General features: G+C 34.5%; 1 protein-coding gene across 1 annotated transcript in view; it reads right to left on the bottom strand.

Annotated features, from left to right (window-relative positions):
• The window catches only part of LOC129229869 (UPF0488 protein C8orf33 homolog), a 44,401-nt gene extending 28,650 nt beyond the window's left edge, over window positions 1-15,751 (bottom strand). The window contains exons 1-2 of the mRNA XM_054864248.1: window positions 15,443-15,751; window positions 12,036-12,126 (exon numbers count right to left, since the gene is read on the bottom strand). Of these exons, the coding sequence (XP_054720223.1) occupies window positions 12,036-12,126; window positions 15,443-15,460 (109 nt within the window). The 5' untranslated portion in view covers window positions 15,461-15,751. The remainder of the gene's footprint in view (window positions 1-12,035; window positions 12,127-15,442) is intronic.
• Between the last annotated feature and the right edge of the window lie 228 nt (window positions 15,752-15,979).

Raw genomic sequence — 15,979 nt, forward strand, 5'->3', positions numbered from 1 at the left:
GTTTGAAGTTGTTTGAAAATAAACAGTTTGAGATTCGCAAAATATTTTTTTACATTTTGGACTGATGTGGTACTTTTCAGAGACACCAGATCTTCCAACTTTATTTTCTTTAAATATCCTCCAGCTAGCTCTTAATAAAGTTTTATTTTACTTTCGTTTTATACATTCAATTACTTAGTATTCATTACGTTACAATGTTTTAAATCTCCCTTACTGTATTTTAAATTTTATTCTATTAAAAGCATGCTTCGGCGGCCCCTATAAAACCAATTACTTAGTATTCATTACGTTACAATGTTTTAAATCTCCCTTACTGCATTTTAAATTTTATTCTATTAAAAGCATGCTTTGGCGGCCCCTATAAAACCGCCTTTATTATCTAGCTATTCATTCATTGTATTGAATTAAAATTTGTCATAGGTTTTTACTATGTACTGAATACTTTTTTGGTTGATTTTTTTTTTTTTTTTTTTTTTTTGAATTTGTCAGAATGTCTCGAAAAATTTCAGCTGCTTTTAGTTAAGTAAATTATAATAAAGAACCGTGGATGTTCCTAAATAATATTTAAAGGTTTAATATTCAAAGGTTGCATTTCCTTTCAAAATTTTGTTGAGAAACTATTTTTTGTCATGGGAATTCTACTTGGTATTTTGTTACTTCTATTTCATTTTTTAAATACTAAGAAGGTTTCCTTTTTCTTTTTTTTTACTTTGTTCATCCCTAACTTAAAATTGGCAGCCACGGTTCTACGCCACCCCTGGAGGCGGCCCTGCCTTTACGTATTCATTGTCTCCTACAGACTATTATTACAGGCAGCTGTTAGGGCCTTAGAAGGTCCTGGACAGTTATGCAACAAAGTTATCTTATTGGGCGACCGATGAATTTACAGACACACAGTAAAGCATCTTATTGCTCACAGCAGAGCATTTTTTAAGGAATTTTTACTAGGCGACACAAGTTTATCATAAGAAGCCGATATGAACAAACCTTAAGCATAGTATTAACTCCAAAGTAAAGGGGGTCCGGGGGTTCCCCCCCTTCCCCTGGAAATTTTTCGAAAATTTTAGTTTTGAAAACGCATTTTAGACGATCTTTAGTTATGTTAGGGTTGAAGAGGTTCAGTGTCGCTCACCTGTCTATTTTTCGAACTCATAGCTCTAAGAATGCAGTTTTAGACGATCTTTTTGATAATGTTAGAGTGAGGAGAGATTTGAGGGTCCATACCCCAGGAAATTTTTCTTTATTTGTAATCTTAGAATTGCATTCTGTCTTTCGTAATATTATGCGCTCGGGTGCGACTCCCTCCCCACGCCCGTTTTTCGAAACTGAAACGTTCAAAACGCAAACATTATGTCCAATAATGTTCAGAGGAGGATGGTTCTGGGGTTGTCTGGCGGATTTTTTCTGCAATTGTAGTGCTAAAAACGGAGTTCTCTTTTTGTGATGTGATGTGGAGGAGTGATTCTAGGGCCCGCAACAAAAATTTTTTCTAATTTGCAGTCTTAAAGATGCATTCTACTTGTCTTTGATAATGGTAGGGGAGAAGAGGTTTGGAGCACTCCCTCGGAAATCGTAGATCTAAAATATTAAAGATTAAAAACTGAAACCCGACTACGGCAAAAAAAAACCCCTACAAGATAAGAAACAAGGTAGGTGCTGTTTAATATCATCGTCCTATTGAGTAAAACTAGTAACTTGATAGGTTAGATATTCCTATTTATTTAGTTCTATTGAAATCCTCTGTCACTTTCACATTAATAACATTATAATTCAATTCAAATGCCGTTGTCGTGCGTTCTCAACTACAGTTCTACTATACCGCACGACTACGGTATTTGAATTGAATTTCATGTTATTAATGCGAAAGTGACAGGGGATTTCAATAGAACTAAATAAATAGGAATATCTAACCTATCAAATTACTGGTTTTACTCAATAGGACGATGATATTAAACAGCACCTACCTTGTTTCTTATCTTTTAGGTTTTTTTGCCGTAGTCGGGATTCAGTTTTTTAATATTTTATTTTATTTAAATATTTTCCGCTTTAATCTAAGATGGACAAAAAATAATAGCGTGAGTAATTTACGGTAAGAATTTCAGTTTGATATACAAGAATGGTAAACTTAATTTATTGCTATTACATGAAGCTGATAGAAAATTTAAACAATAAAAGATTTAGACACACGGCAGTGTGTCAGCCAAGTTCGGAAATCAGGCGACACATCTGCCAGTGTGTATCTTACACGAACCATTTCAAACTACTTTTGACTTCCTCATTTCTCAAAAACTATTAATTCTACATGCTTGAAATTTTGTATGTCTAATAGAGCTGTCTAGCAGACCTATAATTCTAAATTTCATGAATGTACCTCTTATAGTTATGGAATTATTACTATCTGAAAAGTGTCATTTTTTACACTGACTCACTCACTCATCAAAATGTTTACGAACTTCCAAGTGTCTCACATACTTGAAATTTGGCATGAAGATAGATTTTCATGCATATGTAAAGGGAAAATCTAAAAAATCAAAAAACTACATTAAAATAGCAAAAAACTACGCTATTTTGTATGAGCATCAAGGCGTAATCACTTCACCGCGAGATTGCAAAATAATTCGCCAAATAAATCAAAACAAATGGGCTCATCAAACGTTGCCAAAACAAAGTTGTTGAAGTTTTAAATTAACAATCTAATTTCTAACCAAAATCGGGAAGACTAAGAGCTAATGTACGTAGGCCTTTCTGATAAATGGGAAAACAGATGCTTACTGCCCAAAATTAGCGATCGCACGATGTCCCCAGTTATCAAAATATCTTCATAACTTCTAATAAAAAGAAACTGCAAACAAGTGCATCGTAACAGTAGGGGAAAAGAAAGGAAATTATATATTTGTAATATACGCTTTTGCATTTATAACTGTCTAAATTAGAACATAACCTTTGATTTAGCTTTTCAAAAAGTAATGATATCCCAACAAAACATAAATGTGAAAAAGAAGCCAAGTTCGGTTTAAATGAGGTGCGGGAAAGACGGTGTCACCGACAAAAAAAGTTCAGATCTAAACAGTTACCAAGTTTCATAGCAGTTCCTCATAGAAGTTGGATTTTCTCATGTTCTTCAATTCATTTAGAAAACATTTTTTTTACTTCCTTTCATATTGGACTTAAAACTTGGCAAGTTTGAAAAAAAAAATAAAAAATAGTGATGACTGAAACTTGCTGCAAGTTTAAAATCCATTATCAAAGCAAGTAAAAAATTGTTTTCTGAATGAATTGAAGAACATGAGAAAATCCAACTTCTATGAGGAACTACTATGGAACTTGGTAACTGTTTAGATCTGAACTTTTTTTGTCGGTGACACCGTCCTTCCCGCACCTCATTTAAACCAAACTTGGCTTCTTTTTCACATTTATGTTTTGTTGGGATTGATTTTACTTAATAAGACTATAACAGTAATCAACACCAAACTTGTTTCTTACCCTTTGTTCTCTTAGTCGAGTTATTAATAAATTTATATAAAACCCAAGCTAAAAAAATCTTTTAAAATCGAGTTTCACAAGGTAAAATCAACTCCTATTGTTGAAGTGGATTGATAGCGTACGTTACTAGGGCCATAATACCGAATCAATTGACACCTTATTCATGAAAGTCGGATAAATAGTTTAGGTGCTAAAGTGGAACTTACACAAATACAAAGACTGCTAATTTTTTTTTAAAAAGCAAATAAATCGTCTCATGCTACATTTGAAGTCGGTTAAAATATAGCTTATTTTACTCGGGCTGTAATAGGGAATCGATTGACACCTTATTTATCAAAATCGGATGAATAGTTTAGGAACTATGGTAGATAATACATAAATACAAAAACATACATAGACTGCTAAAATTATAACCCTTCCTTTTGGCTTCGCCGTAGCCGGGTGAAAAACAGAAAAATGGTCCGCCAAAAGTCAGTAACCTTTCTGAAACGGTCCTTGAAACTTTTTAAAGAATTGGGAAATCTCCTCTGGTAAAGCCATGTTAAAGCCAGACATGTCTCGAGAACCTTCAAGAAGAATGTGGTAGGTGGGTTTTAATTAATTAATTAGAACCTCGCCGCTCCACAACAAAAGCTCCAGAAGCATTAAAGCAGACACGACAAAACTGCAAGTAAGAACTAAGCATACTCCTGGCAAAGCTGAAGCGATCCTAGACTTTCGCTCTTACCGATACATTAGTCAGTCTGGACAGACAGTAATCGTGGTAAAGCCGACACACTTAATAAACAAGCTCTTTCAGTCTTTAAACTGGTAGCGAAAAATTTTTTTCACAGCAGTGAAAAGTCTGCATTCGTGTAGGTTTTGGCAATTTAGGAAACTGTTTGACAAATATACTCGATTTTCTCAGGAAGTGGATGAAAACCTGCGAAAACCCGAAACATTCCACTGAAATAGCCAGTAACTTCGGCCTTTTTTTACAGTGTAGTCATCCAAGTTTCGTGGGCGATTTTCGTATCGTTCGAAGACATTTTTAAAAGATTCAGGACTGTAAGTGTCAAATGTAGCCTATGTTAGTCGGGTTACAATTAAAAAACGAATGACACCTTATTTATCAAAATAGGATGAATAGTTTTGGCATTGCGGTGAAACAACCGTAAATACAAACATACACAGACTGCTAAAATCATAACCCTATCTTTTGACTTTGCCGTAGTCGAGTAAAAACGAATAACACAATAGCTTGAGCACTATATACCTGCAAGCAAGCATCTTAGTTTGAAACACATGAAAGATAAAATACAGTGTTACTTCATAAAACTGGTAGACAACTTAGATTATAAAAGATTGCTCTTACTTAATAAGAATATAATAATCAACACCTGAATTGTTCTTCACCTTATGATGTTTTTTCCGTAGAATGGTTACAGTTTTTGTTATATTTATTTAAAACCCGTGCTAAAAAGAGAAAGGAATGAAATTGGTTAAAATCAGGATGTATAAGGTTAAATCAAATTTTCCTATTGCTGAAGTCTGCAAAAATAGAGCCTATGTTAACCAGTTTTCTATTAAGAAACTAATGACACCTTATTTATCAAAATTGGCCAATCTTGAACGATGATGGCGAAAAGGAGAGGTGGGGGGATCCTCCCCTGGAAACTTTTACAAGTTTTTTTTAAACGAAGTTTATAGATGATCTTTGGTAATATTAACAAGAGGAGTGATTTTGAAGATCCCATATTAAAAAGGGAATGAAGAATAATTACATAGACTAGCATATAAAACCAGTTTTGTTATTATCTCTAAAACATTTATGATCAGGGCAGGATTTAGACAGGGCAGGATTAGATGGGGCCTTAAGTTATTTCAGGTATGGGGCCCTTTTTGTAATCCGGACCATTTTGTCGGTGGCGAAAGAGGAAATGCTAAAGAAATGCTTTTTTTTATTATTATTATTAATGACTATTATTACTTTTTTTGCTCTATATTTGTCTTTTACCCTGAGACACATAAAGTTATGCATTATTTTCTTTCTTCCTTCCTTTCTTTTTTTTCTTTCTTTTGTTTTTTTGTGTTTTTTGGATTTCCCTTAAGAAGGGGAATAGCATCCAGAGAATGACGCAGGGCTCCCGATTTAGGGGTTCCGGGGGTTTCCCCAGAGGGAATTTTGGAAAAAAAATTATATAGTAAAATTCTGCAGTTTGAAGCCATATAAAGGAAGATTGGAATCATAAATATTCAGGGGAAAAGTAGGCAAACAAAACTTTTTTAAATTACGTACTCTTGCAAGTTGAGATAATACACATTAAAATTTTTTAGGGGTCGACACATCGATGAGGCAGTTGACAGAGAGATAGAGCGAGGGAGGAGAAAGGATAATGCATTGTTACTTGCACTCATGGGCTTTCGATACAGCTAGTTTTTAATCACCTCTGCAACCCATCTACAAATTGCTTTAAAAGAAATAGAGTACACACTTAGAAAATAGGTAGCAAGATAGTAACATACTGCCCATTAGAACAATTAATAATGTATACTCTTAGTAAGAAATAAAATTGAAGCATACTTTGACGAACATACATTGAAGCACACACTGAATTTAACATATTTTGGCACTCCTCCCCCTTATCAACTCCAATTTGTTAGAAATTTTAAAATTCAAGGCTTGTAGCCACATTTTTGCAAAATTTCAAGCATTTGAAAATGAAATTGATTTTTTTCAAGTATTTCCAATATTTTTTAGGAACGACAACTCACACAACTTTTTGTTATAAGCAATAGCTTTCAACTAAAATGTAAATCCGGCCCTGGAAATGATGGTATAAATAACAAAAGTCTCCAAAACATTTTTACAAATTAAAAGCGGCAATGGATAACTAAAGTAAAAGTTTTAGAAATAAGTAAATTTTTTACGAACCAAACTTGCTCTTCAAAATCCTTTGTTTGAATCATCAAAATGAAATTCAATTTCATTATAACTTTAAAAGGATTGTTAATTACAGCTAAAACGTGTTACAAATGACTCCATCATTCTTCAATCCTGTTGCCTTGAAACTGGAGAAAAAATAAAAAGATTGCCAGTGCCTACAAGTTTCAACGAGCGAATCCCTTTTATTCACAAAGCCATAAAAAAGGAAGTGAGTGGTGTGGTATAATCCTCAGTTACCCTAAAGCAAAAATTACTGAAAAGAATTCCAGGAAAAAAATCCTGACCCTTCAGCCTTCGGCTTCACTCTCGGAAAAATACCTCTCTCTTTGCATCTTCAAATGAAAAACTGCTGTTTCCGTTCCGCAAACTGCTTTTGCCGTCCCGTCCCAAGTAGTGTTCTTGTACTGGTCCCTGTACCCTCTACACAGATGGCCGTGAAATGGTTATCGGCTATCATCAATGAAAGGGCTAATGAGGTGGGGTGCTAATCGATTTGCTTAATCTGCACCGAGTGCGTGGTGGGCCGGTTCACAAGGGAAGAAAAAAAAGGCTTTCGTCATGTACGAGTCGATGGTTTTTTTTTTTTTTTTTTTTTTTTTTTTTTTTTTTTTTTTTTAAAGAAGACAAGGGTCTTCCTAAGATTTTTACAAAGATTTGAAATTCGTTTACAAAACTGAGCGAACCAATTTTAGATTTTCCAATGTCGCAGAGTGGTTTGATTTCGCATCTTCTAGGTGACAGATTTTTTTCACTAGTTTTTTAAGGAAGAAAAAATGAAAAAAAAAAAGTCTTTTTTTTTTTGTATTATTCAATCGAAAGATTTAATGCGGCTCAAACCGAGGCGGCCCACCGGGCATTTGCCCGGCTGCCCGCCGGCCCCATCCGCCACTGGAAAAGTGGAGTCAAGGTAAGATAGCTTCATATGATTGGCTCCGTGGGTTTATGAATAGGCATAAGGAATTATCGTTGAAAAAGACCGAAAGCACAAGTTTAAGCAGATCAACTGCATTTAATAAATTCACAGTAAGCGAGTTCCAAGACAATTTAAAAAAAGTTTTTGAAAAATTTAAATTTGGCTCAGAATCCATTTATAATGTGGATGAAACAGGTGTAACCACTGTGCATATACCTAGGAAAATAATATCTCACAAAGGGGAAAAACAAGTATCAAAAGTTACAACCGGTGACAGAGGTAGCCTTGTCACACTATGTGCGCAATAGCAACCTCTATACTACCTTTTATGATCTTCCCCAGGGTTAGAGTGAAAGATTACATGGCAAAAGGTGCTCAAACAAGCACAGCAATTGCAGCTCATCCAAGTGGATGGATGACTGGGGAAAATTTCAATCTGTATTTGAGGCACTTTATCAAATATGCCAAGTGCAATAAAGATTATCCTGTCCTCCTCATACTAGATAACCATAATAGTCATATAACACCTACAGGTCTGCAGATTTGCAAGGATAACAGAATTGTTTTATTAACCTTGCCCCCACATACAAGCCATCGTTTACAGCCATTAGACAGATCAGTATTTGGGCCGTTTAAAGCATACAATAATAAAAGTGCAGATGATTTCATGATTAACAATTCTGGTAAGCCAATAAGTATATGATATTGCAACATTAGTTGGTAAAGCATACCCTAGAGCATTTAACCCTACAAATATACCAAAAGGGTTCGCATCAACAAGTATTCATCCTTTTGACACATCAATATTCAGTGATGCAGATTACCTTGGTGCAAATGTTACAAACAGACCTGATCCTGCAGCGAGTTTAATTTCTGGGAATACTCCAATACCAGGGTTCATACCCTTAAGGCAGAAAAAAATTCAAGCACATTTCAAGTACTTTTCAAGGTAAAAAATTTTGTTTTCAAGGCAATATCATAAATTTGTACTAAAAATATTGTATGCAGATTTCATTTACTACAAACACATAGAAATAAGGCAATAATACAAAAAAGTATAGGAAAACAAAATTGCTTTTTCTACAACGAGAGACGTTTTGATGAAAGATCTACTGCGTTGAAAGTTTTTCTGAAAATGTTTGAAAAGTTTGGTCATAAAGAGAAGCAGATACCAAGAGGTTTAATTTTGAGGTTTGCAAAGGTTGCAGCAGTCAGAGGTTTGCATATTTTCTAGAATCAGCAAATTAATACTTAAAAAAAAAACCTTTCATAAGTGCTTTTAACTTTTATGGGAAGAAACTTAAATACCTAAGCTCAATGGCATTGCCAGAGAGCAGTTTTTGAAGTCACCCCCCCCCCCCCCCGGTTTCAACATTTATTTCCAATATCTATACAGTGGTTTATTACACTATAAGGGCGGTTAGGACAAAAACACTACCCAGAAAGTTATTTCAGTTTGCACTATTAAGTTCTGAAAATATCAGGTTTGCAAATCATTTATAAGTATGCAAATCAATTATTCGTATGTATTTATTAGCTGTTCAGCCAATAAGGCATTTCAACTGTCCTCGAGTAAATTTAAAAATTAGGAAGCAAGAAAAGTTTATGAACGTCCACAGTCCAGTCTCTACACCTCAAAATATACAAAAGCAGCTTAAGCAGTGATAAATTACTCTGAATGCAAACTTGAGCCTATTCAGCTTTCATTGATTAACTTGCAATAGACAATGAATGTGCAAGTTCAGATTTATAGAGCCATATTTCGAAATTGAAAAGATTCACAAGAAGTTGACATATATTATGACAAAAGTAGTTTTATTTTGGGAAAAAATGGGTTATTGTTGAAATTAGAATTTAAATTTAGAAAGGCAATAATATTCAGGTGTAATTGTGATTTGTGAGTTCATAAAAAATTACCTGAAAGTTTCAAAGAGCAAAATGGGGCGAGGGGGGGGGAATAATTTTTAAAACTGAGCCCCCTATTACTTGAATATACATATGTACAACAATAACTTTTGCTATGCATACAATTCATAAAATAGTTTATTAAGTCAAAATATTCTGCATAGAAATACCATGCCCAGTGCCTGTTGATAACCAGCAACAGGCACTGGGCCTAGCTAGGCTGGTACTGGTCAATTTATTAGATCCAAATGAAGATGAATGACCCTCCTTAAGCTATCGACCCCTTTGCTGATTAAAGCCTCTTTCAGTAAGCTCCAAGTACCCACAACGTTAATAAAGTAGTAATTTTGAACTTTTGAGGAAAAGGGGAAAATTGGAGATATAGGGAGGTGTAAAAGTATAAAAACGAACACAACACGATTTCAAGTGAATAATCATAACACAACCACCCCTGTTATACACCTTATTTATTTTAGCAGACATAAAAAATAATGTACTTATAAATAAAATTATATAAATCAACTTTATATTTAAAATACAAACTTTAAGTTAATTTGTTAGGTGCTCAACTGCTGAAATTTAAAAATTTTTTTTAAAAATCTGTTATGACCAAAAATTAGGTAAAGATAATCATTCAAAATTGCAAAAATAAATAAGCAAATAATTAAACAAGACCAAGGTAATAAATTCTTTAACTCTTTAGTTATTAAAATTAAAAATAAAATAAGCTAATCTGATGTAGCAGTCAAAATAACTACTAATTGCCAAAAATATAAAAATATTTACAAATACAAAAGGAATGAAATCTCAAACAAGGGAAGCAAATTTTCGCGAATTAAGTTTAATGTTGTCATGTTTCCCATAAAGTAAACTTATATTTTACTGAAATTAAACATAAAATATGCTAATCTACGGTAGCAAATATGAAAATAACATCCGATTAGATAATATATTTAAATATTTGCAAGATGCAAAAAGATTGAAATTTCAAACACGAGAAGCAATTTTTCGCAAAGTCTGAGTTCGTTCGACGTGGCATGTTTCCCATGAAATAAATTTATTTGTTTTTTATTAAAATTAAACAAAAAATATACTAATCTAAGGTAGCATATGCGAAACTAACATTTGATTAGCCAAAATATTTAAATATTTGCAGGATGCAAAAAGATTGAAATTTCAAACACAAGAGCAATTTTCCGCGAAACCCGAGTAAGTTCAATGTTGTCATGGTTTCCAAATTAATACCTTTGTTAATTAATGAAATTAAACAAAAAAATAAACTAATCTAAGGTACCATATGTCAAAATATCTTTCGGTTGTAAAAAACATCAAAATATTTACAAGATGCAAAAGGGTTGAAATCCCAAACACGGAAGCAATTTTTCGCGATGTTGCATACTGAACACATGTTCAGAAAATTGCATTGGTGAAATACTTTTTTAAAATTTCTAAGCACAATTCGTTGATTTTTGAGAGAATTTAAGCACTAAGAAACTTTTTCAAGGTTTTAAAACTTTTTCAAGGTTTTCAAGCACTTGAAAATGAACTTTTTTTTTCAAGCACTTTTCAAGGTTTTTCAAGGGTGTACGAACCCTGATTACTTTGTGATTCAAGTGATGCTGGACCTCAAACTCACAAGCATTATTCTGCTCTTCATTAGTACCTCCAGGGAAATCGTTTACTACCCCAGAACAGCTACTCCCCTACCCAAAAGCTGGACCTAGAAAGTCTTGAGGTGGAAGAAAACCAACAAGGTCAAGAATTTTAACCGACACACCAGTGAGATTGAACATGAAGAAAGACAAAAGCGAAAAAATAAAAATATTCAGAAGAACAAATTTCCAAGGGTAAAGAAAGTAAAAAAAGAAATTATCACTATTAACACAGAGGAATCCAATATTGATACACCTTCTAGCTACACTGAAGAAGAAATAGAAGATTTTATAGTATAAAATAATAAATTTGATGTTGGCGACTTTGCTGTTGTAAAATTTACAACAAAAAGAGATGTGTTATTTTGTTGGGCGGGCTACACGAGAATTGGTACTAAATGATGAGTATGAAGTCTCCTTCTTACGACGATGTGAACAATCATTTAATTTTATTTATCCTGAAAACAATGATTCATCTGTTGTATATTTTACAGATATGACTAAACTGCCATGTCCTATATCTTCTGGTTATACTGAAATTGTAGCCATGAAAGTTCAATTTAATTTTGATTTTTCCCAATTTATGCCATTAAGATAATGTCCCATCTTGTACATTTTGATGTAAGCAAATTTTTAAAATAAATAGGAGGTAAGTCTGTTTACTTGATTCTATGGACAGTATTCTTTATTATGTTTTAAATATAATTGGTAAAATATTATAAATGTTATATTCTAAATATTAATGTATACATGATCTTAGTTATTCGACGCTTCGGCCAAATTGCGCCTTGTGCCATCTCTAATTATGTGACCAATGACAGCATTCGAGTATTGTTGTAATGTGAATAAGGAACAAATTTTCTGGAGTACCAAAATATAGGATTTCTAATTTAAATATAGGAATTATAAGAAATATAGGACGGCTTTGAACCCTGCAAAAGTACTAAAGCTTTGCATCATTAAACTACCATTCTGTGTTAAAAGAAATACAATCAATTTTAACAATAAGCCATATTTAATTAAAATTTCAAATTGAAACTCAAATTTAAATCAGTAATATCAATTTTGTTAATGCTAATAATGTTAACTATCGTGCAAAAAATAATAATTTTGTTTCTTGCATCTCAATTTTCTCAAATTTTAGTATGATTCTTACCTGCTTGGGGTGCTAATTTTTTAGTAGTCAAGGTATTTTGTAACTTTTCAATGCAGTATAAGAGCTCTTCTTCAAATGAGAATAATGAATCCTATAAATAAGAATATACTCAATACAGATAGTCAAGAGCAATGTTAATTATATAATTGATTCTCAGAAAATAATATAACTTCTCTTAACAGAGGGTGCAGCTTTTAAAAAATTCAGTATTTATTCTCCTCAGAGTTGACCATGGGGGCAGAGAGAGGGGGGTGGACCAGGCAGTTTCCCCCCAAGGTGCCATCAAGACATGATATAGAGCCCCGTACACTTAAATTTTACTGCATAACTATCTAGTTTTTTGGTTTTTCTTTTTTTTTTTTTTTTATAAGATTCCATTTTTAAAAATAGTTTTTAAGAAGCTAACATGCAACAAAATTTAATAATGAATTAATTGTATGCCCAATTCATTATACGTCTATAGTTTATGTTCTGAAATAGTTATAGCTTAAAAAAATACTACATTTGGACAAAATGCAGTGAAATGGCCCTTAATATTAAATTTTTTCAACTGATACTCATGGAGAAAAAGGAACATATACAATAAGCCTATGCATAAAAACTACATTTTGACACAGCACTGTTCTTTTTCTTCGAGAATATTACCAAGAAAAGTTCTTTAACCTCCATACTCAATATTGTGAACGTTTACATTTCCAAGTTATCAAATTCTACTTACCAGATTTGAAAGATATGGTAGCTGTTTTTACGGATAACTAATATTTAAAGAAAATATTGTACTGCATCATCGGCCAATTGGGAAATCAGAATGACTAAATTTTAATTCGTCATTAATACATTTTTTGACCCTTAAATTGAGCAACATAAGAATCAAACCTAATCCTTGGGACAAAATAAAAGAAGTTTAACAAAAAAACAAAACTATAGTTAAGACAAACCTAACCTGACAGCATTGCGAAGGCTATATGTAGATCCTAATCACAGCATATGCCACTGCCAGGTTAGATTTGTCCCAACAGTAATATAAAATTCAAAATCTTAATGAATAAAAACTGACCAGTTTTTATACAGTAATGCAATAACTACTCCAATACAAAGATGAAAAACCTGATTTTTTCAAAATATCATATTTGATTTTACTGGTATAAGACATCTTTACTGGTAGTATTCACGCTTCTATGTGTCTTCAAGTTGCGATAAATTTCATTGCAATTTATATTTGTTGAGTTCATAGCTGCAGAGAGTTCTGCTTTGCCACGGAAGTATATTCATGCTTGTGGCACCTGGGGCGGAGCCCCGCATCCACTTGTGTGCTATATTTTGTTCAAATTTCCCCAAAGGGAGGCATAGCTGTGATTGGCCGAAGTGAAAGCCGATCGAGAGATCCTGGCGGCTCCAAGGGAGAACAATTAAGGGGGACACAGATGCATGGGAAAGAGGGGTGAAAAAAAGTACTTGAAAATGCGAAAGGAAAAACAGACAAATTAGTCCAAGTTGCTTAAAACTTGAACTATGGAAGATAATTTCTCTAACAAGTTGCCTTGGCTTTTTAGAATAGGGAGGATTGACTTGAGAGTGGAGATGAGTTTATTGATGTTGAAAACTTTATTGATTTCCTGTATAATTGAGAATAAATCGGTGAAATTTTGTTCAGGGTAGTTATTGAAATGGGGATCATTTTCAGTGGCGGGAATGCCTTGAGTGGTATTAGAGTAAGAGCGGCGTGGGTCAAAGCGGGCAGTATCCCGGTTGAAGTAGCGCCGGTTGCCTAAATTTATCTTGGGCTTTGGGAAGGCCTTACAGCCCTTATAAGAGGCTGCATGATTCTCCCCGCAGTTTGCGCAACAAGATTTTTCCTGATTTTGCCTGTTAGGGCAATCTGCTTTGTTGTGTGCTTCACCGCACACCACACATCTGACATGCCTGAAGCAATTCTCTGCCAGGTGGTCAAACCCCTGGCATGCATAACATTGCAGAATAGATTTACGATTACGATATTTTTCGACAAATTTTTGTGTTCAGAATACTTTCTAGGTCAGAAAAAGCGGCCGAATCTTTGGAATGGGGGAGTTGGACCTGGAAAAGAGGGAAAGGAGTTTTGTCCTTTCTTTTAAGCTGTGCTACCTTATTAATTTTAAATCCTTGCACGGTAAGTTCTTCAAGCAGGTCAGAAGTGGAGGTTGTTGAGGGCAGTCCTCTAATTACAAATTTTAAGACCTTTTGGCCATAGGGTCTACCAATGTAGAATTGAAAGTTAACAGATTTTAAATACATGATAACTTTATTACGTGCAGTAGGATCATCCACGAAAATGGCACTTTCATTATTGCTCCTATTCCTGATTTGGAAATTCTTGCAGTTTTGGGTGAGATGCTTTACAAAATCAGCATAATTTTGTGGTGTTTGCACCACGATAGGGGGGCGTTTGGGAGGGGGCTCCTGACTGGGAGAGGGGTTATCTTCCACCTGTTTTTCCAGAGATGAGAATTGATTGCTGACCTCAATAAGAGGTGAAGCAGCAGGAGGGGGACTTTTGCAAGTTCTTTTAGCTGGGGAGAATTCCAACTGAGCATCTTTTAGAGTTTGGAGGTGGGGGGCCATACTGGCTGAATAAAAGGCTGTCTCACCCAGGATTTCCACCAGGCGTTCGGCAACTTCGGCTTGGTCAGCACCATGCTCGGCCATTCTCAACAGTTGTACTTCGACTTTCTTGCATGCTGTAAAGCCAATGCTATGACGAATAAAATCGTCAGAGATTCCATACTTGGCAGTTGTAAGGATTGTCGTAACATCACTATATGCAAGTGGTGAATCGTACCCGGAGGTAACATTCATTTCATCATCATCATCCTCAGACGGGACTAAGTCCGCCCAAGAGGTGTTAGCTTTGGGATTCAGGACCGCTTGTCCGAGAGCATACGAGGGGATAAGTACCGGCGCTGGGTTCGGAGGGTCGGGATCACTCCCTGCCACCTCGCCACCGGCCGACACTGCATTCCTCTTCCCCTGTTTCTTCTTTGTCATGGCGAGACTTCCATCATTCACGAAATCCAGAAACTGAAATGTCTTTCCGTTTGTGTGCAATTTCATTGAAAATAACTTTTCTTCACCATCGCAACGGCGATTCTTAAATATTGATGTTTTACTCACTTCTCACTCCATGACTTCGGAACAAAAAGACATTATACTACTTTTCCAATTTTTATATTTGCTGCCACATAGCATATAAGATTTTCTTATCACACGTTGCTTCACATTGTGTTTTTCTTTCATATATTTTTTCCTAAAAATGAAGTATACCGTCCCGTATCACTTCAGATCATGGGAGCTTTTCCAAATACCTTTCTTTAAAATGTACAACACTGACAAAAACATAACTTTTAATTGTGTAAATTATGAAAACTTACCTCTGAAGATTGCGCCATTGTGCCTTGGAAGATGTAAATAAAACTTTAATTGTTCAAATTATAAAAAAAATAAACCTTTAAAAACAGAAACCTGGATAGGAAAACCGATTGGATTCGATTTATTTCACACAACTAAAATCCAAAAATACATTCAAACTGACAGAAAGAATTCGGCAAGACAAATTTAGGTAACCTTATCACTTCAATTGTTTTAAAATTTTCATAAGCATTATTTTACACTGAAAATAAACACTTATAAATTAAGTTCCAATTTCCCCCCCCGATTTAGTTGGAGTATGTACCAGTAGGTTTCGCTATAGTGCCTAGAAAGGTTGCGTTCGAGGAAATTCACCGGTTGACCGGTAAGCCACTCGTTACTACCGAAGCGTTCTATGATCAACCGGTTACCACTGCGGTAACCATTTTAAGCAGTTGATTGGTTGATTGGAGCACGTGATCATTAGCTGTCACGTGAATAACTAACCGGTCGCTCCCAGTCGAGCTCGTCGAACGCAACCAAAAAGAGTAGTGTGCCGA

The sequence above is a fragment of the Uloborus diversus genome, chromosome 9 (genome assembly GCF_026930045.1).
Source record: "Uloborus diversus isolate 005 chromosome 9, Udiv.v.3.1, whole genome shotgun sequence".
Taxonomy (NCBI): Eukaryota; Metazoa; Arthropoda; class Arachnida; order Araneae; family Uloboridae; genus Uloborus; species Uloborus diversus.